Below are 26,862 nucleotides of genomic sequence, written 5' to 3' on the forward strand. Positions count from 1 at the left end.
TAATGCATCTTCAAGGAGTGTACGGTAGCGCGATTAAAAGACGGGACAAAAGAAGACACATAGGGACACACTCAGCGCTGAGGGTGTCCCTATGTGTCTTCTTCTGCCCCGTATTTTAATCGCGCTACCGTACTCCCCTTGAAGCTGTAAATCTTACAGAATTCCAGTCTGCTGTCAATACATGGCCGTCTACGGATGGAGTATGGTTCCAGAAAACGGCTTTATATCTTATTCTATTGAAATTATCCCGAAACAAATTATGTGACAATTAGCCGCTAAGACGACTCTAATATTACGCCGAGTCTCATATAGTTTTCTTACTTCCGTAGTTCGCAGTGAAATTGTAAATATTGTGGAATTCCCGGATGTCATGCGACGTTATTTGCACGCGTGACTACTTCATAAATTACCAAGAATAAATCACTCCACAGTCAAAAGATGTATTCCTTCTCTGTATCCTTCAATAATAATAATAATAATAATAACAATAATAATAATAAATCAAAACACCTTCCTAAACAAAGATGGTTGAACGCAAAGCTTTCCCCCAATGCAAACAAAATCAAAATCCACAGCCAAAGACCGCGCCACGAACGCAAGAAATGCTGAGCGACCCGATGGTATGAATACGTAGTAGTTCTGCGGAATTATTCATTGCTTCTCTCCACCTTGCGGGTTTCCGCAGAACTACTACGTCAAACTCTTGCCTTTGCTTCGCGTTGTCGACAAATTCGACTTCGCCCTGCCATCTGCTAGCCGCCTGGTTAGCTCAGATGGTAGAGCGGCTGCCCCGGAAAGGCGGTGGTCCCGGGTTCGAGTCCCGGACCAGGACGAATTCCTCTTGAACTATGAGGCTTTTCTTTCGAGGAACCAGTATGGGTTTCCTTTGTAGCAATTGCTACGAACGCGTGGATGTCTCATTTTCCCTTTATTCATTGCTTCTCTCCACCTTGCGGGTTTCCGCAGAACTACTACGTCAAACTCTTGCCTTTGCTTCGTGTTGTCGACAAATTCGACTTCACCCTGCCATCTGCTAGCCACCTGGTTAGCTCAGATGGTAGAGCGGCTGCCCCGGAAAGGCGGTGGTCCCGGGTTCGAGTCCCGGACCAGGACGAATTTTTCTTCAACTATGAGGCTTTTCTTCCGAGGAACCAGTATGGGTTTCCTTTGTAGCAATTGCTACGAACGGGTGGATGTCTCTTTTTCCCTTTATTCCTTGTTTAGGTTTGTATTTTTTCATCGCTGGAGTTGAATCAAGACACATTTCGTTAAGTTACATACTACAACCCTGACTGACGAGCTTCCGGCCGATAACTGCTTAAAATTTTTAGATTTAGAGTTGACTTTTTTATCGTGTCTTGTGGGGCAGTTCAAGCCAAGAGCTAGCAAACCCATCCTCTCCTACCATTCAGCTCATTCAAAGTAATAAAAAGAGGCATCATTCAATCATGACTAACCAACGCACTTAACAAATCATCTGTGCATCGGCTGCAAAGCAGTTTTCATTGTCAGGTCAGCCGCCTCAAAGCGGCAAGTTATCCTCACCATGTCATCGTATCTGTTGCAGAAAAGATGCTCAGACAGCTCAAGCAACCTAACGTTGTAAACCAGGGTCGAGCAGGCCCTTCTGAAACCAGGTGCGCTACCATTCCATATGTTCACGGCATATCTCACAATCTGAAATAAAGTAGGTAAACGAGCTTGTGTTCGAACTTTATTTTACGCTCCGAAAAGTCTTGGTTTGATGTGTGCCAAGGTGAACGCAGGACATCGGGAAAAATAAACAGGTGTGCGAAAAAAAAAACATGGGCACAAACATGTCTGATGTGTAAAGGAAGTAGCTTATTCGGTTCCGTTGTCGTGTGGGTCATCATATTTAGGCCAAACGGGCACACGTCTAAATGAAAGATTGCATAAGCATCGATATAAGATGGAAAATCAGCTCTCCGGTCATATAAGTGCGCATTATAAGGCTCACAAGTGCATTCCAGATTTTGATAGAACCTGTGTTTTGAACAGAGCTGATGATCAACTGACAAGGTTGGTTGGTTAGTTGGGGTTTAATGGCACAAAGTCAACTAAGGCCATGCTGCGCCAGTCACAAGACAAAAGGAAACGCAAGGTTAAAGCTGGCAAACCTGCACTGCATTATAGTTCGTGTAAATAGCCAGTTGTCTCTAAGAAGTGGAATAGGTTAGTAAATGGCACTAGTGGGTCATCTGCCAGTAAAAGGGCAGGGTGTAAAGGCATATTTAAAGTATATAGGTTGTGTAAAAGCTTCCGTCGCTGTGTTTCAAACTGTCGACATGTTAGAAGGATATGTATAACTGTAAGAGGTTGACTGCATTTTTCGCACGTCGGCGGGTTTTCTTTACGGAGAAAAAAGTTGTGTGTTAAATGTGTGTGTCCGATCCGAAGTCGACACAGGATAACCTTATAGAACCGTTGCTGGTGAGTGCATGACTTCCACTCACCAATTACGGGTTTAGTAAGATGTAGTTTGTTGCTTAAGCAATGGTCCCATTTCTGTTGCCATTTGGACGTCAAGGCCTTCCTAATAGCCGCGATACTATCCCGATATGCAAGCGCCGTGTTTGTTATGTGTTTGTGTGCTGCCATTGATGCACACCTATCCGCTGCTTCATTTCCTGGTATACCGACATGGCTTGGTACCCAGCAAAACCTAATTGACCGGCCATATTTGTTTAATGTTACCATGTTTAAAATGTCCCCTATCAGGGGTTCACATTCGGATTTCTCGTGTAGAGCCTTCAGTGTGCTTAATGAATCAGTGTATATTACTGTGTTTTCGTGTTCGTCAGCGATGCTCTTTTTAACTACAGTCCATATTGCGTATACTTCGGCTGTGTAGACAGAGGCATGTTGTGATAATCGAATACTTGTTTCCCAATGTTCCGTTACGGTCGCCACTCCCACGTGATCGTTTGTTTTCGAGCCATCAGTGTAATATTGCATGTTATTTTGATATTTGTCCTCAAGTGCACGGAATTCTTGTATAATGTATTCGTGTGGGATGTGTCTTTTCTTTAGATGTGTTAACGTCCAATCACATAAGTGTGTGAAGTCGTACCACGGGGCCAACCGTTGTGGTTTCTTGGCTACCTGGAGGACTTCGTGGGGGATGTCATAGTCCCGACAGTATTGCTCATACCGCAGGACAAGTGGCCTAATCGTGTTCGGTTTATTTGTGTAGTGTAAGCGTGAGTTGCATTGTGTGAGGATGTTGTAGCATGTGTGTTGTGGTGAAGACTGAATTCTGAGTACGTAGGAAAAAGTGAGGAATGCTCTGCGCTGCTGTAAGGAGGGTTCATTACACTCGACGTATAAACTTGGAAAAGGTGAGGTTCGGTAGGCACCACTTGCCAGTCGCAGTCCAAGGTTATGTACCGGGTCAAGTCGTTGGATGTAGAACTGTCTGGCTGAGCCGTAAACCACAGAGCCGTAGTCTAAAAGGCTACGCACAAGAGACCGGTAAACATGTAAAAGGCACGTTCGGTCGGAACCTCAGTGCTTATGAGACAGAATTTTAAGGATATTTAGAGCTTTATTTGCTTTAATCTTCAGCTTTTATGTAAGTCAGGAAGTTAAGTTTGGTCTCAAAGGTTACTCCTAAAAAGTTATGGACTTGTTTCACCGGCAGTATGTTGCCGTTCAATTTTAGGACTGGATCGCTTTGCAGCCCTCGTTTCTGAGGGAACAAAACAGTAACTGTTTTCTGTGTGGAGAAACGGAAACCATTTTTGTTAGCCCATTGTGTGAGTTTATTTATTGTCATTTGAAGCTGCCTATCACAGGTTAGCAAACTTGAGGCACGGCAAGCCACTTGGAGATCGTCTACGTATAAAGAATGCTTAAGAGACGACGGTATGATCCTATTATCTGTGTTCGTTTTTACTATAAAGAGTGTCGTGCTGAGAACACAGCCTTGTGGAACACCCTTTTCCTGTATAAAAGTATTCGATAGTACTGAGCCCAGACGTACCTGAAATGTTCTATTAGACATAAAATCAGCAAGGCAGTTCAGCATTTTACCCCGGATGCCGAGGTCAGCCAGGTCTCAAAATTCCATATCTCCATGTGGTATCATAGGCTTTTTCTAAATCAAAGAAAACTGCAAGACAGTGTTGTTTGTGTAAAAATGCATATCGAATTTCATGTTCTAGACGGACAAGATGGTCAGTGGTTGAACAACGCTTTTTATATCCAGAATGATGGGAGTCAATAAGGCTTCTTGATTCCAAAATAAATGAATGTCTTATGTTGATGATGCTTCGCATGATTTTGCCAAAACGCTTGTGAGGGCAATAGGTCTCTAGCTGCTTGCGGATGTGGGGGATTTATCGGCTTTTAGAAATGGAACTACTATTGCCTTTTTTCACTCTTCCGGCATTATACCAGATTCGCAGATTAAGTTAAAAAATTTAAGGAGAGCGTTTACAGATGCCTGAGATAGATGAGCCAGCATGGCGTAGTGAATACGGTCGTGACCTGGTGCTGTGTTTTTCCCTGTAGAAAAAACTCTGTTTATTTCTTGTTGTGTGAGGGGGGAATTGTACGGTTCATTTGATGCGCCAGTAGATGGCAGCTTCTGTTTTTCAGCAGACTGCTTGTATTGTAAAAATTCCTTTGTAAATTCCCTGAACTGGATACATCGCGGAAATGTTCTCCAAGTATATCTGCCTGTTCTTGTATTGTTGTTTGTGTGCCTGGACTTGTAAGTAACGGTATTGTGTAAGATGCGTACTGTCCTCTAAATTTCCTGACCTGGTCCCACATTCGTTTCGATGTTACCGTACTATTAATTGAAGAGATGTATTTTTGACATGACGATTTTTCAGCATGTCTTCGGATGAATTGTGCTTTGGCTTTGGCTTGTTTGAAGTTTAACAGGTTGCTATAGGTGGGGTACCTTCGTAGGATTCCCCAGGCCTTATTTTGTTCTTTTTTAGCGTCGGTACACTCCTTCGTCCACCAGGGGTTTAGCTTTTTGTGTACTAACCCGATGACAGGGGTATGGTCTTTTCAGCCGAACAGATTATAACCTCAGTTATTTTTTTATTAAGCTCATCAATACTTAGCTCAGGTGAAAAGACATCTTCCAGTATCGCGTTCTCCGCAAAGACCGGCCAGTCCGCGAGCTGTATTTTCCATCGGCGTGGTCTAGTTACTAGGGTTTGTGGTGATGATAGGCGTTTGATGAGTGCGGGTAAGTGGTCGCTGCCATATGACGTGTCGAGAGCTTCCCATTTAAAATCAGTAAAAAGAGAGGGCGAACAAAAAGCTAAATCTAAACAACTAAATGTGCGGGAAGTCGGTGAGAAGTAAGTTGGCGCACCTGTGTTTAAAAGACGTATATTGTTTGACAGAATAAAATCTTGAACGAGTTGCCCTCATTGGTCAGTTTTAAAACTGCCCCAAATAGTACAATGAGCATTAAAATCTCCTACTAAAACAAATGGCTCCGGTAGCTGATCTGTTAGATTTTCTAAGTCATTTATAGTAAAATGTGTGTGGGGTGGTATATATAGTGAGCAAATGGTGATTGTTTTGTAGGATAGAATGGTGACAGCTACGGCCTCTAAAGATGTATTTAATTGGACATTTCGGGTGGGAGTGCCGCCCTGTACGACTATAGCCACTCCTCCCGACAAACGGCTTCGGACAACGGTGAAGCCTCTAAGGAATAGACTGTGGTTAGAGCCTAATTTGTTTCCTGTAGGCAAAATGCCACTGGTGAAAACTGATTTCTTATGTCTTTAATGTCACCCAAATTGTGAATCAGCCTCTACAGTTCCAATGCATGATAAAAGCCATAGTGGCAGAAGTGAGAATGGTAATTTATATATATGTACTAAGTAACTGTAGGTGACATTTGTTAGTGGGAATGTACTATTGGAAGAACGGTAACCGTTCAGGTTACCGCTCCCTTTGTTCGCGTAGTGATTGTGAGCTTGTCTTTCTTAGTGCGCTCCAGGGAGCGCTGATGCTTTGGCGTCGATGACGCCGGAGTTTTGGTCTCGAAATCCATAACCTTCTCCGAGGCGCTGGATGATCGAGAACCAGGCGCTGAGACGCGCGTCTCAGGCCTAGCAGTTCGATTCAGCCTGGGGCCCTGGGGAACCGGGGTCTGCAAGCCCGTCTGTGATGATAATGATGGAGCAGCACTGGCTGCTGCCACCAAGGGGATGGATGGAGTTACTACTGGGCCACTGACTGCGGTCCCTGTACTGGCGTAGGTTGTTTGAGGTAAGTGTGCTAGTTTCAGTCTAGCTTCATAAAAGGAAATCTCTTTCACTGTAAGTGCAATTATCTCTTTCTCTTTCTTCCAGCAGGGGCAAGATCGTGAATATGCTGGATGATCTCCTTTGCAGTTTGTACAGTGTGGAGCAGCATTACAGTTTTCCGACTTATGGTCGTTGGCACTACACTTTGCACATGTCGATTTACCTCTGCATGATTGCGATGCATGTCCGAATCTCTGGCACTTGAAACACCGCCTCGGGTTTGGGATATACGGTCTTACGTTGATCTTAAGATAGCCTGCATCATGTGTAGTAGGTACAATACTGGTACCAAAGGTAGGTATAACGTGTTTGGTCGGGATTTCTTCGTCGTTTCTTCGGAGGGTTATTCCTTGAACTTTTATAACATTTTGTTCTTGGAAACCTTCCAGGAGTTCTTCATCGCTTAGGTTTAAGAAGTCTTCTTCTGATATTACACCCCTGCTTGTGTTGAGAGAACGGTGTGCTGAGATTGTGACTTTGGTGTTACCGACACTAGTGAGATCAGCGAGCTTTGCGACTTTGTCTTTGGTTTAGAGTTCAAGGAGGAGGTCCCCACTTGACATCTTTGAAGCTTTGTATTGCTTTCCGATTTTCTCTACTAGACATTTTGCTATTAGGAATGGCGATATTTTTCTCATTGGCAGAGATCCTTCACTGTGGATCACATGGTAGCGTGAGAACGTTTCTGCGTTGGTTTTCAAAGCGAAATCGAAAATTGCTTCGGTGCGCCCTCTTTTGTTAGGGCGATCTGCAAGGAGGGGGAATGCATTTGCCATGTATTGTTAGAATATTCAGCGGCGATGGTAGCCACCCACGACCGAGCCCAACAAGGGAATGCTACGAGGTTAGGAACATACCTGTATACGTCAGCTATACAACGCCGCTATAACCTAATATATGTACCCAAGGTTGGGTAGATACCCACGGTTAACCCTTGCTGCCTGGAAAATGAGAAGTAAACTGAAGTGAGTAGAAGACAGGAAAGATTCAAAGCGAGAGAGAAAGACGAAGAGTCGAGAGGGGGACAGGAAAAGGCAACTACCGATTTCCCCCGGGTGGGTCAGTCCGGGGGTGCCGTCTACGTGAAGCCGAGGCCAAAGAGGTGTGTTGCCGCCGCCGGGGGGCCGTATAGGTCCAAACACCCGGCATTGGCTCAACCCCCAGGATCCCCTTTTCCCCGGACACGGCTAAGCCGCGCACGGCTACGCGCGGGAGGGTCCAGCCCTCGTGTGCTCGGGTACGTTGTGTCGCAACACACCAAACGCCTGCTGACGCAGGCGCCCCTGCGGGGCAACTGACAAGGGAGATATTGGAAGCGCTTGAGATCAAGAAGCGTGGTGATTGTATCAGTGAAGCCTCAGTTTCTCTTTCGACAAAGGAACTGGCGTATCTTGGGAGCGGCACTTAGAAGTTGTTCTATATCGTGGCTTCCTTGTGCGATGAAGATGATGGCCCTGTTTATTCTTCTTGTTTTTATCCTTGACAGCAGCTATATATTCCTATGTCAAGAAATGAAACACTCGGGTGTTAGTGCGCCTACGTGGTTGTCTCGTGTCTCCTTCCTTCGTCTGTTGTTTTATTTGGTGCCTTCTTCGTAATCATGCATAACCAACTCGCCCATCCGCACATGCTCAGTAGTTTTATTTTAGGTCATGTAGCCGTTGATTACACACACTCACACTTTCACGGACGACTCTACACTTGCACAGTATTGCCTTGTAATCGCTGCGGGAGACGGTCAGCGGCTCTGCCATCGTAACGAGACACAGCCTGCTTGCAAACGTGTGATCAATGCAGGAACGGAGTTGCGTTGTGGGTCTTTGTAGCGTCTTCAGTTTCAACGAGTAGAGATAACATGAAACTCTCCATTCATTTGCCGTGCTCTTTCACCCCATTGATGCTAAAGTCACTGCACACGAGGGTGGGCGTACTATGTGGCTTTAAGGCCTTCATTGTTTCTCCCAGGAGCATTTTCGCGTCACAACAAGACGTGTTTGGTCTGATGTACACGCTGACGATGACAGGACCAGCAGGCATCTCGACTACACAAGAGTCTCCCACATGGCTTTTCTGCGTGCCGTTGCCGATACATGGGATCGGCCTTACAGGCACGATCCCGCTCTAGCTTACGTTCGCATACGGGAGCGTTTTCTACTGCCGTGCGCTGCACCAACGGCCTACGCATGGTGACGGCTGGGAATGCATTGCGTGACGCGCGTAATGCAATGCAGATATATACTGTTCGTTTGGGTAGCGCGGCGTTCAACCATCTTTCTTTAAGAAAGGGGCTTTGATTTTTTTTTCCATATCCGAAGACGAGCCCGCGTTCACGCGCTTTTGCTCTCTCCAATAAGCAGGGAAGCAGGATTAATCGCAACAGGTGTGGTGCCATGCCTAGCAGACGCAACTTGCGCTTCCAGTGAATTTTGTGCGCATCCACGACTCTTGCTGAGCTCGTCGCTTCGCGCCGTTATCAGGCATTGCCGGCCAGCCAGTCGAAGCTGGCGCGGTACTGCGAGTGCAAACTGCAGCGTTCGACGCAGACGTGTATGCCGGTTTTCCTGCAGTGCTTTTTCGGCGCTCACGCAACAATCAGTGAAAAATGCAAAGCTTCGCCTTAATAATACCGATATATACATAGATGCGTCGATTGAGGTAAAACACACCACCAGCTTCGCTCCTCGTCCTTCTTGAAAGTGTGGAATGGCTGATGAGCGGGACCTGCATCGTGTAGACGCAAGCGTCTGCGTATTTCTGAGGCGACGTCGATGCTGCCGCAGCTACAGAGGGCTCCACTTTTAGAGAGGTGAAAACTTCGTCGCACGATGGAAAATCCACGTGACGTGGCGTGTCTTGGGGGTACGGAGGCGGCATCGAGGGCTCAAGGTCGAGGTATGCAGCAGGGTTGCGTCGCACACTGTTGATGTCGGCGAAGCGGGTGCTTCATTAGAGGTGGGCCTGAGGCCTACCAGCGTAATTGTGTCTGGTCGGCCGTTGACGTTCACCACAAAAATCGCCGGGCAGTTCTCGAGAACAGTATATAGTCCAGAGTAGTGTGGCTGCAAAGGCTTCCGCACGGCACAACTACGCACGGAAACGTGGGTAGCGGAGGAGGGCAGGAGAAACGTACAAGGACCTTGCTTGTTGAGAACTTGTAAGCACGGGTCGTATCTAGCTGAAGAAAGCTTGCAGTTCGGCAACGTACTCGGCGGGTGATAGCATAGTTATTATGGTTGTGGCGGCAAAGAAATGGCATGGAAGCCGTAGGTGAGTTGCGCAGACTAGCTCAGCACAAGAGCAACCTAGGTCGATCGTGAGTGCGGCTCTGATGCCAAATAGGACGAGAGGCAAATGGAGAACACACTTCTCCGGCGATTCATGCGCCATAATGGAAGTCTTGAGATGGTTCTGAAAAGGTACAAGTCCATTTGACTGCGGCTGGTAAGCAGTCGTGCGAAAACGTGACGTACCGGGAAGTTTGAGTAGGTCGTTGGAAAGTGCAGAGTCACACTTCCCACCGCGATCGGTGACTATTGGCAGTGAGCAGCCAAACCTTGAAATCCGTGTAGATACGAAAGCTGCTTCAACAGTGAGCGCTGAGATGTTAGATATGGACGTAGCTTCTAGCCACCGTGTATAGCGGTTCACGTATATCAGTATGTAGCAGGAACCTTTCGAAGATTCGAGAGGGCCGACGATGTCCAGGTACACGGTGGGAAATGAGCGTCTGGTCGAAGAAAATATTTGACAGGGGGGATGGGATGACGCTGAATCTTGCAGCGTTGACACTACAAACAGCAGCGGACCTAGTCGCGAAATTGCGCGTTCATCTAAGGTCCAACGAAACGACAGGAACGAAGCTTCGAAGCACGTATTCCCGGATGCGACAAGTTGTGCACGGTTTCGAATAGACGTCTGCGGAATAGATGCTTGCGATCTATTCGAGTCGAGGTGGGCCGGTAGAGATGTCGCAGGCGACGGACGTACCACGTGGAGTACAAACGACGTTCACCAAATTTAGGGAAATCCAATCACATGACGAGAACTCGAAACAAAGACTAACGGATTTATGTTTATTGAGAGAGCTTCAATGCGAAGGGAGTTGTTTAGATAAGAGTATTCCAATGTGTTTTTATTTCAATCTCCTGGGGTGAACATTACATAACCGCCGACTTAGGGATTAGGCGGTGAGCCGCAGCGTTGTTTCAACAGTTCCGTCAAAAGTTATCGTACTTTTTAGGAGGCCACTTTTGTTTGATTTCAAAGCGAACAGAATTGCTTACCTTCACATATTTTTCTGGACTAACTGGCTGAGAAGAGGATAAGAACACGCAGGAGGGAAGAGGATTTCGCTGGCGCCGAGCTAGCGCAGGGAAAGGATATAACTGGATGAGGAGGGTGGCGCCGGCGTCTGCTGTTGGCCCCTTGCCCCTTACTTAGCTTGCGGCGGCTTCGTGAAAATCGCGGCGGCGTGCGACGCAAGGACATAAATGCTGCCTAAAATGAATCATCACCGGCAGGGCGATGCCGTAAACGTGTCGAATGGGCTCGACAACGTTATACAGCCACGAAAAAAATTTACTATGCGCTAAATAAATGCATTCTCCATGGCAGCTACGAGCAGCCAGTGCCAGAGTGATCGGCGGCAGTAATTTTCTATTATTTCTGAATGGGGCTGTCTTGGGCTATTCTGAGAAAAGCACAGTTTTGTTCGGCCCAATAATGCACGACTGTCGCGTGCGCGTCACTTTCGCGCGGTGAGTTCTCACGGTTTTGGGACGTCGCGTGACAGGCCCGAAAAATTTTGGTCAACAGCGTAGGACTCATGGCGAAAAAGAAATAGAACCAGAAATATATATTTTCCTTTTGTTCGGTCTCACCATGCATAATCAGCACGTACACGTCAAAACATATGTGGAGTTCTCGCGGGTTTCGCGGCGTCGTGTAACAGACAGGTGAAGTAGTGGTGGCCGGATAAATTTTCGAAATCTCGTGGAAGGCTTATTGCAGAAACAGAAGAGAAAGATTTGGAATACATTTACGTTATAGCGTCGCTCATCTCATCTTTACCATTTCCTGTAAAATTTTTGTCGAAGCCCATGCAGCCCCTGTTGATACCACAAATGCGCTTTGTCTTGACATGCATTCGGGACTAAAAAAAGCATCTGCCCTATGCAGAAAAGAGCCTTGTCGTAACAAGATTCTGTCGAACGCTTGTATGTTCAGCATGGGGCTTACTACCAACCTGCACGAATTTACGGTTAGTTCACTGTTCACGGTTAGTTCACGTTCCGCCTCCCTGTAACGACCCTCAAGCGAGGGTCAACAGTATCAATAAAAAAAAAAAAAAAAAAAAAAGGACCATAATTTGTATTTCTGTTAGTGACTGGTTTTCTCAAAATTAGAAATACCCCTCGTTAAAAACTGTAACCATTTTATTGTCGTTACAATTGTCTACCTCTGTCGTAAGCTTCCGAAAGCCTATTTATATTTATGCTTAGATTTACTCGCGATGCAAACATAAATAGTGTTATCCAACGCTATTATCTTGCCCATAGCAAAAGTTCAGTAGACGTTTCAGACTTCTGTTAAGCGCCACCTGATCTGTTTTTGAATTTCCGATAACATGGCAATACGGAAACAATACAGAAACCAAGATCACTAACACTATCTTTAACGTTACAATAACATGACAACAAGAAAATGAAGAGATCACTAAAGAGAAATGAATATTTGAGTTGTTTTAGTAAGCTACCTTGCAATTGGCACGCCGGCAATCGCACGCACTGATCAAGAGGAAAATGTCAGGTGCGTGATACCGATGAGCTTTGCTAGCTGGGGACCACGTGACGACGAGAGGTGCTACATAATCGAGCAGCACTTTGCCGCTGTGGGATGCGGATCGGGCACGTTCACCGACATGGGGCTCACGCTCTTGCTGCTTGTGCAGGTTATTCAAAAACTTTCGTTCCTGATTCTTAAAGTCCTATGAGCTGTGCCGCCTCAAACCATTCTGGCATTTGCGACGGTCCACTGTTAGAAAATGGGCTGTGTGAGGGTGGGGTAAAATAACAATTTTTTAATAGAGTACTGCATCTCATGATGCTATTGCTACTTTTAGGTGACATTGAGCTAAATCCTGGCCCTCGCAACACAGATACTTTACTGGAGAACATCCAAGATGGTCAAACTGCCATTTTAAATAAACTAGATTCCATCTGTGCAAGATATACGAGGCACCAAATTTTAAAGGCAAAAATGAGCAAGAATTTAAGCGACACTCTGGCACACATTAAGCAAGTTAAGAAGTTGGCTTCGGAGCAAGCAGTCGTAATTAAATATCTCTTGGATGAAGTAAAAATTGGAAGGGAGAACTGTAGATTTAGAAAACCGGAGCCGTAGAAACAAACGTTGTTTTCTTGGGGTAGAGGACCATCATCAGTCTGAAACATGGGAGAAATCGAACCACCTTATTAAAGATATTTATAAAGCTAGTTCGGGATTTGAAGTTTGTTGAAAGGAAACACAGTGTGGCACCTTACAACGGTAAAGCAAAACGAACAATATTTCGCTGTTCAAGGAAAAAACAAATTATACTGCCGAACACCAAGAAATATAGGACCGCGCATGGTGTCGATAAGACTACTCAGCTGAAACGCGCGCTATAAGAAACAAACTATGGGAATATACAACAGACAAAAAAAGTTCGACAAGGTTTGATAAGTTTATCATAAATACTAGTGGGATAATTAAAAAGTGGAGGTTCCACTTTCCAAACCGTGACTTGCAACCAAAAGTAATGACCAAGAAAATGAAGACCTAGAGGTCTCATTAGGTAACTGCATGAAAAGTGAATAAACTAGATGAGCTTATCGGTTTGATAGAGTCAGCAAATGCAGATATTGTAATGAACACTAAATCTTCAATGAATGAATGTGTGTTGTTTAGTGGCGCAAGGGCCAGGTATGGCCAAAGAGCACCATGACAGTGTTAGTGATTTCGCGGTGGAATGGCGAGTTATGTGAAGTTGATGTGACGTGGCTGGTAAGGAGGCCTAAAATAGTCGCTGTAAAGTGTGTAAAATCTTCGTGCAATAAGATTATGGCGATGACTAATGACGAGTACTATGAGCCTTACACTGCATTCAGGAAGAACGGTATGATATACAGAACATGTAAGATGCAAAAATTAGTTACAGCACAACTGCCACACAAGAGCCTTTGAAGACGCAAGGGTCTGGGGGCATGTGCTATACAGTCCGACTATCACAGCGGCATTCTCTGACGAGAGGAAGCGCTACTAATACAACGGACGAATAGCATGTAAGACATCTCTGAAGAAAGCTAGGACAGTGTTTGTATTAAAAAGCGGTTCTGGACGGAGAAACATTACAGGATGAAGAGGAATGCGCCGCCGGTATGCCAAGAGAAAATGTCTTTTAGAGCGCAGCTCTTTGGCGTCCGTTCCTGGGTTTCGCGTCGTCGTCGGCGTTGTCGTCGGCCTCGTAACCAGCTCCGCCCCCCTTTCATCCCCCCAGCGCTAGCAGCGACCGACTGATACCGCTGGATGCCGCTGACGCCGCTAGAGAGTCAAGATAACGTGACTGCATAGAACACCGTCGCCGCCATGCAGAAAGAGGAGGAAAGGGTCCCCCCCCCTGTTCTTGTGTGGCGGATAGGGTGCTCTTCAGTTGCCGACGCGCCGGTTATTTCACGTAGGCCCCGGCACGTCGACGAATACGTGACCACCTTCCCACGGCTAGACCTGGTTCTTAGCGCTGCGGAAGCGAGGGTATCATATTGTTTGTGTCGGCATCGGCGGCGTTGTCCCTGAAACCAACTCCGCAGCTGGGGTTGACTCACTATCGGCGTCAGCGGCATCAGTCAGTCGCTGCTATCTCTTCCCTCCTCCCTTTATCGTGTTGTCCGCTTGCTGCGCGCGCTTCTGCCCCCATCGTTTGCCGCTGGGTGTACACGCCGCCCCCCTCCCCCCTCTTCCTGCGAGTCTCCGGTTGTCAAAGCGCCGGCTCGAACTTAATTCCTTTCTTCGCTCCTCCTCCAATGCAACCCCTGTGCGGTGGCAATCAGAGAGCCAGATCGGTGGCGGCGGAACTGTATATGTGCACCACCCGAGCCGAAATTGCCGCTGCCGTTCGCCCTGTGCGGTGGCAATCAGAGAGCCAGATCGGTGGCGGCTTGACATAAAGACAAACAGCAATTTCCTAACACTTATGCGGGAGAACATCCCGTTCCTCTCGCTCGTAACGCGTCCCACGGCTGTGACAACCTCGCGAGGCACTTGTATAGATCTCGTCTTTGAGAATCAAGCATTGGTGTACCAAGTCGAACATATATCAGTCTATTTCTCCGACCACAAAGCTTCCTTCATGACTGTCAAGAACTGTTAGTGGAGTCTTTGTTAAAGGAATACGTGTGAAAAATAAAAAAAAAATTCTGTGATAGCGCATACATGTGTTGCTCGATTTCTTTTTCTCTCAGATTCGCTTCTTGACACTCCAAGAGGACGTGCAGGACGGTCAGCCTCTCCCCGCATCTACCACAGGTTGGAGGGTCATTTCCGGTGAGTAGAAAATTATGGGTGCCAAATGTGTGTCCCATTCTGAGATGAAAGAATAGGAGATCAGTTTGGCGTGATTTGGTTGCAGAGGGCCAGAATCCTAACTGTGGCTTTATCACGTAGAGCTTAATATTTTTTCCGCGTCCCACATGCGTTGGCAGTAGTTTCGCAGTTTCTTACGCAAGAAAAGCTTCAGATCTGTGACAGGGACAGTAGCCGTAGGATAATTAGCCAGTGATGTGAGTGATGCGGCCATTCTGTCAATTAGTACATTACCCTCGATGCCTCTATGGCCAGGTATCCAGCATATTATTAGATGTCTATAAGATAAATAAATGCTGCATAAGAGCGAAGAAAGCTCAATAAAAACAGGATTTGTAAACGTTTCTAAAGAGATCAGCGCTTTTACAAGTCTTAACGAGTCTGAATATTATTGCTCTGTCAAGTTTTAATTTCTTTATATGTTTCACTGCAGACAGTACATCATAGGCTTCTGCAGCGAAGATACTTGTTGAGAGTTCAATACGTCCGATTTATAAAAGGGACCAACAGCAGCATAAGATACGCCAGATTGTGATTTTGACGCGTCTGTGTAGAATTCGGAGAAGCAGTACTTCGACTGATTCATGTAAATGCAGAGCACTTTCGAGGTCAGGAGCGTGCTTCGTGGCCTCTACAAAGGATACATCACAGTCTATCACCTGCCACTCCCGGGGCGGTAGTAGCTTAGCTGGAGACATTAGGCGATGTTCGACAGTTGGGACATACATTTCTTCGTTAGGCTCTCTGACACGCAGTGACAAAGGTACTCTCATAGAGGGTCTATTACGAAAAAGTGTTTCACATATCAAGTCGTTAGCGGTTGTGAAGCACGGATGTTCCTTATTAGAGCGCACTTTCAGAAAATAGGTAATGCTGGTGTACGTTCTCTCCAAACGGAGTGACCACTCATCCGACTCTATTTATAGACTTTCGGCAGGACTTGTTCTAAAGGCGCCAGTGGCCAAGCGGATACCCAGATGGCGGACGGGGTCTAACATCTTTAGCGCGCTCGGAGCGGCAGAGTAATAAACCACGGCACCATAATCAAGTCGCGATCGAACTAGGCTCCTGTAAAGATTCAATAAACACTTCCTGTCGCTACCCCATGTTGTGTGGGATAGGATATTGAGTAAGGTCAGTTGTTTAGACATTTTGGTTTAAGACATTTCATGCGTGAAAAGAAAGTAAGCCTGGAGTCATGTATAACATCTAGAAATTTGTGCTCTTCGTTAAAAGGAATTTGTTGTCCGCGCATTTCTAGAAAAGGATCTGGGACCGGGCCTCTCTTTCTTGTGAAGAAAACACAAAAACTTTTGTGGGGGTTGATTTTAAATTCATTTTGGTCTGCCCACTTGGACACCTTGTTTAAGCCCTGCTGTATCTGTCTTTCGCACACTCTGAGGTTACAGGATTTAAAACCTATTTGTATATCGTCTAGGTATACGGAATAAAAAATGGCTGGTGGCAGTGAAGCACGAAGTGTGTTCTTCTTAACGATAAAGAGAGTGCAACTGAGTACGCCTCCCTGGGGTACACCAGTTTCCAGTAAGAATTTAGGCGACAGTGCATTACCTATTTTCACCCGAAATGTACGTTTGCGTAGGTAGCTTTCAATAATGTTTAACATATTGCCGTGGATGCCCAGCGCTGAGAGGTTCCGCAGTATTCCGTACCGCCAAGTTGTGTCGTACGCTTTTTCCATATCAAGAAACACGGATAAGAAGGATTGTTTGTGCACAAAGGCATCGCGAATGCTCGCTTCGATGCGCACGACATGGTAGGTTGTAGATCGCGCTTCCCTAAAACCACATTGAAACGGGCGAAACATTTTGCTGGACTAGGAAGTGTACGAGACCGCGATTGACGATTTTTTCAAAGAGATTACAAAGGCAGCTCGTAAGCGCTATAGGACGGTAGCTGGTCAGCAGTGATGTATCTTTACCGTGTTTCAAAACAGGGATCACAATAGCTTCTTTCCATTTAGATGGGAGGTACCTGGCAGCCCATATAGGATTGAAAGTGCGAGTAGCGTTATTTCAGTATCGTTGTGGAGATGTTTAAGCATGTCGTACATGATCCTGTCAAGTCCAGGTGCAGAGCTCTGACATGCAGCCAAAGCAGCTGTCAATTCGGCAATGTTAAAAGGTAGGTTCTATAATTCGAGCTGTCTGCATTTGCGGTTGATGGCCTCGCATTCTGCTATTTGCTTGTGCTTTAGGAATGCCTTGGAATAATGATTTGAGCTGGAAATCCGCTCGAAATGTTCCCCGCGTGCGCCAGCTTGATCTTCGAAGCTATTGCCTTCATCGTTTACTAGGGGCAACGGATGAATTTCTTGTCCCTTTAGCCTTCTAAGCCCGTCCCACAATGTAGCCTCTTGAGTATATCAATTTATAGCTGAAAGGAACCTCTGCCAGCTTGCCCTCTTTGCCTGTCTTCGCGTTCGCCTTTCCTGGTATTTAATCTGTTTAAATTCTACTAAATTGTCGGCAGTTGGGCATTCAGGTAGTTTGCCCCAAGCTTTATTTTGTCTCCTCCGTGCCTCTGTACAATCGTTATTCTACCAGGGGACCCATCTTTTCAATGAAGTGCCATTTGTCTCAGGTATGAATTTCTCTGCTGCATGAATGATAAGAGCGGTAAAATATGATACGGCGCGATCTATGCTAAAATCACTTATAAAATCTGGTAATATGTAGGTGGATTCTTTAAACATTCCCAATTAGCCTCGGCTCGTGTCCCATGAGGAACAGGCGGAGGGGAGTCATGTTGTTTTAATAGGTTTAGAGTTAATGTGAATTGATCAATCCAAATGGATTTTTAATTACAGACCACTCTAAATCAGGGAAGATAGAACCAGAACTGATAGACAGGTCTATTGACGAGTATGAATTATGCTGTGAATTATAGCATGTCGATTCTTTTTTATTAAAGAAGCACTCACTGGAAGTTAAAAGGAAATTCTCAATGAGTCGACCTCTCGCGTCGCATTGTGAGTCTCCCCACATCGTGTTATGAGCGTTAATATCCCCCACGAGTATGTAAGGCTCGGGAAGCTGATCAATGGGGTTATAAAAGACAGTCTTTTCGAGATGATGGTTCGGCGGTATATAAATGCAGCACACAGTTGCTAACTTGTCAAAGAGAATGGCCCGAACTGACACTGCCTCAAGGGGCGTGTTAAGGGCGACGGCTCGGCAAGCTGCCGCCTTGTAGGGCTACTATTGATACTCTGCCGGAGGCATTAGCCTGGTCACGGTGTTTTCGGAAGTTGGAGTAGTTTCGAAGACAATTTGTGTTGGCTCGTTTGAGATGTGTCCCTTGAACACAGGAATTTGGGAGTGTGCTTGTGTAGTAGTTCTCTAATGCCGTGGAGGTTATGTAGCAGTCCTCGTACATTCCACTGCAGTATTTGTGTTTTCATTATGATAAATGTGTTTGTGGCTGTGTGTTTAAGAGACAGATTAGTTCACGGGCCCTTTGCAGGTGCCTTGACGGGAGTTTTGTCTTTTTTGGAGCGGTCGAATGATGCTAGCCGCTCGTTAGGCGCTGGTGGCGCCGTCTGGCTGGTCGTTGGGTCCATCGCCTCTTGCGAGGAGCTGGACACGCGTTCTTCCGAGCGCTTTGTTTGACGCGAAGGCCTCGGCATGTTGGACAACGCCTTAGAGGCCACCTGCACGGAGGTGGATGGTCCCTTCTGCTGGGCTGGCGAAGCAGCGCTAGTTGCAACCACCGTTGGGTCATATGGCGTAACTACCGACTCACTGCTTGTGGGTCGGACAGCCGCCGGAAGCCGTTGTGTCGCTGCCCCCTGACGCGTCACATCGGCAAAGCTCTTTGGCAGGTAGGACACCCGCCTCCGCGCTTCTTTGAATGAAAGGTTCTCCTGTACTTTAATTGCTACGATTTCTTTCTCTCTCTTCCAGGATAGATAAGACCGCGAGTATGCCGCGTGGTCCCCATCACAGTTTACACAGCGTAGAGGTTTATCGCAGAATTCAGTGGGGTGTTTGTGTGCACTGCACTTAGCACAGGTCAATCGGCCTCCGCAGTTTTGCGAACTGTGGCCGAATCTTTGGCATTTGAAGCAACCGAGAGGGTTAGGGATGTACTGCCTTACTCGCATCTTAATGTAACCTGCTTCTATCGTTTCTGGAAGTACACTGGAGCCTAATGTGAAAATTAGGTACTTGGTATCGATTTCTTTCCCGTCGCGCGTAACTCTAATTCGTTTTACGTTGATAATACTTTCATCCTTCCACTTATCCAAAAGTTCAGCCTCGGTCAGGTCTATCAAGTCGCCCTCAGAGATCACACCGCGGATGGTGTTCATGGTGTGGCGTGGGGTCACTGAAACAGGGGTGTCCCCAATGGACATAGGTTGCTTAGTTTTTGGTATTGGTTTTTGTCATGCAGTTCTAAGAGGAGGTTGCCACTGGCTACTCTAGATGCGTTATAGCCTGGGCCAATAGTCTGAGTTAGACATTTGGGAACGAGGAAAGGCGAGATCATACTCGAAGTCTTTCCTGGTTTCTCAGAATGAATCACTTGATAGCGAGCAAATTTTCAGTGTGTCGGCCAAAAAATTTAAATACTGCTTCAGTGCGCCCTCGCTTCTGAGGGCGATCAGTGAGTTTTGGAAAGGAATAATCCATGAGAGATCTTCAGTTTTCGGCAGTAACGGCAGCCGCCCACCATGGAGACCAACAAGGGGCACCACAGGTCTTATAAAGAAACAAGTACTGCGGACGCCAACCGTACGTTTCCGCTACAACCAAATATGTACAACCAAGGTTGAATGCAGCACACAAGGTTAACCCTTGCTGCCGGAAAGAGCGGAAGTAAAAAAGAAATGAAGAGAACACAGGAAGGTGGAAAGCGAGAGAAAGATGAAGATTGCAGAGGAGGACAGGAAAAGGCAACTACCGATTTCCCCTGGGTGGGCCAGTCCGGGGGTGCCGACTATGTGAAGCCGAGGCCAAAGAGGTGTGTTGCCTCCACCGGGGGGCCTAAAGGGTCCGAACACCCGGCATCGGCTCAACCTCCAGGATCCCCCTTTCCCCGGACACGGCTAAGTCGCGCACGGCTACACTCGGGAGCGGCCAACCCTGGCGTGCTCGGATACGCGGTGTCGCAAAACACCAAACGCCTGCTGACGCAAGCGCCCCTGCTGGGTGATAATAAATCTTGGCTTTAATGGTTAATTTAACAATTAATGGTAGCCATGTATATCGGCGAGCCTACGCAGTCTACTGCAAAGAGGGGCTTCGCCTCTGCGGAGGCATTTTCTTGCTTGTTCACTCGAAATTACATCCTTTCGCTCTGGATATCTGTCATGGAGTTATATAGAGTCTGGTGCAAAATTGTGCTATCCAACAGGTCTAGCGCTGTAGTTGAGGCGCTTCATCAAGCGACGAACTCGGATTCGGACGGATTGCTGGCTTTGTGCGAAGTTGATTGTGAGTTGTCTGCGAAGTCATGTTGTTCATTGCGACAGTGATACTCGTTGCATTGCGACCACTGAAATTAAAAAGGTTGTAGACAAGTTTGACGTATTATAGTACGTAAATGAACCAGCACGTGGAAGCAATATTCTAGATTTGCTGATTCAAGCTCACGTAACCTCATAAGTTCTGCTACAATTATGTCATGAATTAGCGACTATTCAGCTGCAGTTGCCGCAGTTAAACCAAATTTCAACAGCTCATCTCTTCGGAGAACAGAAAGGTATTTTGTATGATAAGGGAGAGTATGAATGCATAAACTAAAAAGATTTTGATTAGGTGCCTGCTTTTTAGTGCCTCGTGGAAGAACAAGACGTGCATGTATTATGGTATACATTCCATTGCAATGGAATAATCTTAGAAGTGAATATATATCCAATCTACATCTTTAGTATATATACACCTTTAGTATATACATCTTTAGTATATCTACTTCTTCAATATATAGCCAATCTACATCTAACATAAATTAAAAAGCGTCAAAAGCATTTGGCGGGCAGAGCCTTTTACGGGGAATTGAATGTTTGGTTTTTATTAGCGCAAAGGCCAGGTATGGCCAAAGAGCGCCAAGACAGTGTTGATGAATTCGCAATGTAGTTATGAGTTCAATGAGGTTGATGTGACGTACCTGTAAAGGCGCCTTAAAAATAGTCGCTCTAGAGTGCGTAAAATCTATCTGTTATAAGATTATGTCGATGATAATGACATGTTCTATGAGCAATAAAATCCATCGTGAGAGAATGCTGCATTATAAAAGATATACGAGATGGTAAAATTACCTGGAGCACAACTGCCTCGCCAGAGCCCTTGAAACACAAGTGCCTGGAGGCATGTGCTATACAGTATGACTATCACAGCTGCATCCTCTCAAGAGAGGAAGCGCTACGAATGTGTGGGACTGATAACGTGTAGGACAACATCTTTGAGGAAACCTAGGACAGTGTTTGTATTAAAAAGCGGTTCTGGACCGAGAAACATTACAGGATGAAGAGGAATGTGTTGACGGTATGCTAAGGAAAAATGTCTCCTTCTCTCAGATTCGGCTTTCCGACACTCCAGGAGGACGTGGAGCACGGTCAGCCTCTCCCCGCATCTGCCACAGGTTGGAGGGTCATTTCCAGTGAGTAAAAAGTTATGGGGGCCAAATGTCTGTCCTATTCTAAGACGACAGAATAGGACATCTGTACGGCGTGATTTTATTGCGGAAGGTCACAACCCTAATTGGGGCTTTATTACGTGCAGCTTATTATTTGTTTCCCTGTCTCACAAGCGTTGCCAGTAGTTTCGCAGTTTCCTGCGCAAGAAGGGCCTCATATCTGTGACAGGGACTGCATCAGTAGGATGAACAGAATCCGATGCAATTGATGTGGCATTCTGGTCCGCCAGAACGTTACCTTCAATGCACCTATGACCCGGCACCCAGCATATGATGACGTGCTGGTTACATATATATGCTTTACATAGGACGGAATATAGTTCGTTGATTACTGGATTTCTGTGCTTACAAAATGACATCAAAGCCTTCACAGTGCTTAGGGAGTCCGTATATATAACAGATTTTTTGAGTTTTGTTTTCCTTATATGCTTTACAGCGGACAGTAGTGCGTAGGCCTCACCCGTGAAGATACTAGTTTCCGAATACAGTAAATCGGATTCCGAGAAGGATGGACCGACGGCTGCATATGGCACCCCCTCGCGTGACTTCGATGCGTCTGTGTAAAACTCCGTGCAGGAGTGTTTGTGTTGCAGTTCCCGGAAACGCATCTGGATTTCAATCTCTGGAGCGTGTTTTGTAACCTGCATGAAAGGTATATCGCATTTTATCATCTGCCACTCCCAGGGAGGTAGCAGCTTAGCTGGAGGCATTAGGCGGAGCTCGAGGAGTGGGACATGCATTTCATCACTAAGCTCCCTCACACGCAGCGAGAAAGGCTGTCTTACGGAGGGACGATTGCGAAAAAGTGTAGCATATGTCATGTAATTAACGGTAATAAAACACGGATGTTGAGAATTTGAGTGGACTTTCAGAAAATATGCTTGGCTGATGTATGTTCTCTGCAGATGAAGTGACCACTCATTCGATTCTACATATAAGCTTTGTATGGGACTCGTTCTGAAAGCGCCAGTGGCCAGTCCGATTCCTAGATGGTGCACTGGCTCTAGCATCTTTAGTGCGCTCGGCGCGGCAGAGTGATAAATCACTGCACCATAGTCTAGTCGCGATCAAATGAGGCTTTTATAGAGATTCATCAAACACTTCCTGTCACTACCCCATGTAGTCTGGGATAGAAGTTTCATTATGTTCATTGTTTTCAGACATTTTTCTTTAATATGTTTATTGTGGGGGACGAAAGTGAGTGTGTAGTGAAGTATAACACCTAGAAACTTGTGCTCTTTGTTTACAGGTATTTGTTGTCCGCCCAGTTCTAAGCAAGGATCTGGGATCATTCCTCTCTTTCTTGTAAAAAGGACACAAGAGTTTGTTAGGATTGATCATAAATCCATTCCTGTCTGCCCACATTGACACTTCGTTCAGGCGATGCTGTACCTGTCTCTCGCATACAGCGAGGTCACAGGATTTGAAAGCTATTTGTATGTCGTCCACGTAAACAGAATAAAAGATTGCCGGTGGTAATGAAGCGCGAAGCGTGCTCATCTTCACGATGAAGAGTGTGCAGCTGAGCACGCCTCCTTGGGGTACACCCGTTTCTTGCGTAAAAGGACGCGAAAGTACATTACCGACTTTTACCCGGAACGTACGACTGGAAAGATAGCTTTCTATGAGGTTTAGCATATTCCCATGGATGCCCATTTCTGACAGGTCCCTTAACATTCCGTAACGCCACGTTGTATCGTACGCGTTCTCCATATCGAGGAATATGGATAAGAAAAACTGTTTGTGTACAAATGCGTCTCGGATATTTGCTTCTACACGTACAAGATGGTCAGTTGTGGAGCGCCCTTCTCGGAAGCCACACTGATAAGGATCAAGCATTTTGCTCTGTTCAAGCAAATGAATGAGTCGCCGATTATTCATTTCTTAAAATACCTTACAAAGGCAACTTGTCAGGGCAATCGGGCGGTAACTTGACACTGAGGAAGGATCTTTGCCTTGTTTCAAAACCGGGATCACAATAGCTTCTTTCCATGCCACCGGGACGTATCCTGCAGCCCAAATTGTGTTGAAAATTGTGACTAGTGTAACTTCGACGTCTTTATGTAAGTTTTGGATCATTTCATACATGATTCTGTCAGATCCCGGTGCAGAGCTCGTGCATGCGCTCAAGGCAGCTCTGAACTCGGCAATACTCAAAGGAAAGTTGTATGGTTCATTCTGTTGACATTTTCTGATGAGTGGCTTACATTCTTCTATTTGTTAATATTTCCAAAAGGATTGCGAGTAATGGTTGACACTTGACACGCTCTCAAAGTGCTCCCCAAGTGAGTCCGCCTGATCTTGTAAGGTATCGCCTTCTGTGTTTACCAAAGGGAGTGCATATGCTTGTCGCCGTCTTATCCGATTGACCCTGTTCCAGGCTTTGGCCTCATCACTGAACGAGTTAATACTCGATAGATACTTTTGCCAACTTTCTCGTCTGGCCTGTCGGCGAGTTCGCCTGCCTTGGGATTTTACTTTTTAACGTTGCTATGATTCTCCGCAGTGGGAGAACCGCGTAGCAAGCCCTACGCCCTGTTCTATTTTTCACGAGCGATCCTACAATCGTCGTTCCACCACGGGACACGCCGTTTACAGGCCAAGCCTTTTGCTTCTGATATGCATTTAGATGCGACATCTAATATGAATGCTGTAAAGAACTCGACTGCAGCATCAATTCCTAACGAAGACAGGTCAGCCCATGAGATACTAGTAAGATATCGAAATTTCTCCCAATCAGCTGTCTCTATCTTCCACCTAGCAGCGTGTGGTGGATATTCGTTTTCTTTCGGTGATCTTAGCAGTATAGGGAAGTGGTCGCTGCCGTAAGGGTTGTCGGTAGCTTCCCATTCAAGTTCAGGCAGTAGAGACGAGGAGACTATGCTAAGATTTATGGAAGAATAGCTTCTGTTTGCAAGAAAGTAATATGTGTGTTCCTTCTTATTCAACAGACACGCACAAGAAAAGAAAAGGAACTGTTCGACAAGACGTCCTCGCGCATCCATACGAGGGTCGCCCCACAGGTAGTTATGTGAATTGAAATCGCCAAGAACAACATAGGATTCTGGCAATTCATCTATAAAGGACTGAAATTCATGTTTGCTTAGTTTATAATGCGGGGGTATATAAAGTGAACAAATAGTGATCAGTTTGTTTAACAGAATAACTCGAACCGCCACTGCCTCAAGGGCCGTTCGTAGCTGTAAACGTTGACAGGCTATGGTTTTTTGAATTACAATTGCAACACCGCCCGATGATGCGTAGCATCATCCCGATATTTGCGAAAAGTAATCTGCTGTCGAAAGAAATTTGTTTGTTTTGGTTTTAAGTGTGTTTCCTGTAAGCACAGCACTTTTGGATTGTGTTTATGGATGAGTTCTTGCACATCATCAAGATTCCTGAGAAGACCTCTGACATTCCATTGGATGATTTGTGTATCCATATTTAAAGAAAATTGGTGCTGTGTTTATGGAAACGGAAAGGATGCCTTAGATTACAGAGCCCTTTCGAGGCCCTTTAACAGGGGTTCTGACCTTTTTGAAGCGTTCGAGCGAGTCTCGGCGCTGCTTAGGCGTTTGGTGCGCCTTGAGGACAGGTGTAGTGTCCATTGCCTCCTGTGAGACGCCGCACAAGCGCTCTTGCGAGCGAGAGGTTTTCCGCGAGGGTCCTGCCCCGGAAGGCTAGACCCCATGCCCCCACCAGCCCGGAGGTCGATGGGGCTCCCTGAGGGATTTGGCTGCGCTGGCCGTTGCCAGCGCTGGAAGGGGCCTCGGAGGTTGGGGCAGCCTCGGCTGAGCCCACCTTCGAGGTTGATGGCCCCGTCTGCTGGGTTGGCGGAGCAGTGCTAGCTGCAACCGCCGCGGGGGCAGTTGGCGTAGCTGCCGGCTCGCTGCTTGTGGGTCGGACAGCCGCCGGAGGCCGTTGTGACGCTGCCCCCTGACGCGCCACATCGGCAAAGGTTTTCTTGGGCAAGTACGATACCCGCCTGCGTGCCTCCTTGAAACTTATATTTTCCTTTACTTTAACTGTTACAATTTCCTTTTCTTTTTCCAGGATGGGCACGACCGCGAGTACGCGGCGTGCTCCCCATCACAGTTTACACAGTGGAGAGCATTCTCACAAGCTTCAGATGTGTGTTCGTGGGCACTGCATTTGGCACATGTTCGGCGGCCTCGGCAGCTCTGCGAGCTGTGACCAAACCGCTGGCATTTGAAACATCGGAGTGGATTTGGCACGTACGGCCTAACACGGAGCTTGATGTACCCGGCCTCGATTGACTCAGGCAAGATACTTGATCCAAAAGTAATTATTAGGTGCTTCGTCTGAATCTCTTTACCATCCCGCCTCATCTTAATTCTTTTGACATTGATCACATTCTGTTCACTGAAGCCCACCAGGAGTTTCGCTTCAGTCAGCTTAAGCAAATTATCATCTGACACAACACCACGGGTGGTGTTGATTGTACGGTGCGGGGTTACTGTTATGGGGATTTCCTCAATGACACTAGTTGCGGTAGTTTCTCATATTGTTTTACACCGCGGAGCTCCAAGAGGAGGTCGCCTCTTGCCCTCCTCGATACCTTGTAATCTGGGCCAAAAACATCAGTCAGGGACTTTGAAACAAGGAATGGTGAATTGGTTCGCACTGCGTTCTTTGACTTTTCAGAGTGAATAACATGAAAGCGGGGAAAATTCTGTATTTGGTGTCCGAAAAACTGGAATAAATCTTCGGTGCGCCCTCGTTTCTGAAGGCGATCAGGAAGTTTGGGAAAAGAAGTTTCCATGAAAATGGATAAAAATTCGGCAACAGCTGCGACCGCCCACCACGGAGCCCAACAAGGGGACGCGGCAAAGCTTGCATGCAAGTCTGCACGACGCCAGTCGTACGCCGCCACTATAACTAAATATGCTGTACCCAAGGTTGGATAACCACACAGGGTTAACCCTTGCCGCCAAGGAGAAAGGAAGTAAATAGAAGAGAGAAGAAGACAGGAAAGGTGCAAAGTAAGGGAAAGACGAAGGTTGTAGGGAGACAGAGACAGGACAAGGCGACTGCCGATTTCCTCCAGGTGGGTCAGTCTGGAGGTGCTGTCTATGTGAAGCCAAGGCCGAAGAGGTGTGTTGCCTCCGCCGGGGGGCTTTAAAGGTCCAAACACCCAGCTTCGGCTCAACCCCCAGGATCCCCTTTTTCCCAGACACGGTTAAGCCGCTCACGGCTACACGCGGAGGGTCCAACCCTCGTGTGCTCGGGTACGTGGTGTCGCAACACACCAAACGCC

The 26,862-nt window shown here is 46.5% G+C and overlaps 1 protein-coding gene across 24 annotated transcripts in view; it reads right to left on the reverse strand.

Annotated features, from left to right (window-relative positions):
• The window catches only part of LOC142580028 (uncharacterized), a 170,579-nt gene that overhangs the window by 93,090 nt on the left and 50,627 nt on the right, over positions 1 to 26,862 (reverse strand). For 7 of the 24 annotated variants that reach the window (XR_012827530.1, XR_012827527.1, XM_075690758.1 and 4 more), the window contains exon 2: positions 22,045 to 22,225. The exons of 12 other annotated variants lie outside the window; for them this stretch is intronic. Coding sequence is in view for 5 of the 12 variants with exons in the window: in XM_075690758.1 (XP_075546873.1) it covers positions 22,045 to 22,225 (181 nt within the window). In the remaining 7 variants the exon portion in view is untranslated. Of the gene's footprint in view, positions 1 to 1,545; positions 1,678 to 11,681; positions 12,749 to 20,046; positions 20,445 to 22,044; positions 22,226 to 26,862 lie in introns of those variants that run through there. 5 more of the 24 variants (XR_012827540.1, XR_012827531.1, XR_012827541.1 and 2 more) reach the window with 4 other exon arrangements.

This window comes from Dermacentor variabilis, chromosome 4 (assembly GCF_050947875.1).
Source record: "Dermacentor variabilis isolate Ectoservices chromosome 4, ASM5094787v1, whole genome shotgun sequence".
Lineage (NCBI taxonomy): Eukaryota > Metazoa > Arthropoda > Arachnida > Ixodida > Ixodidae > Dermacentor > Dermacentor variabilis.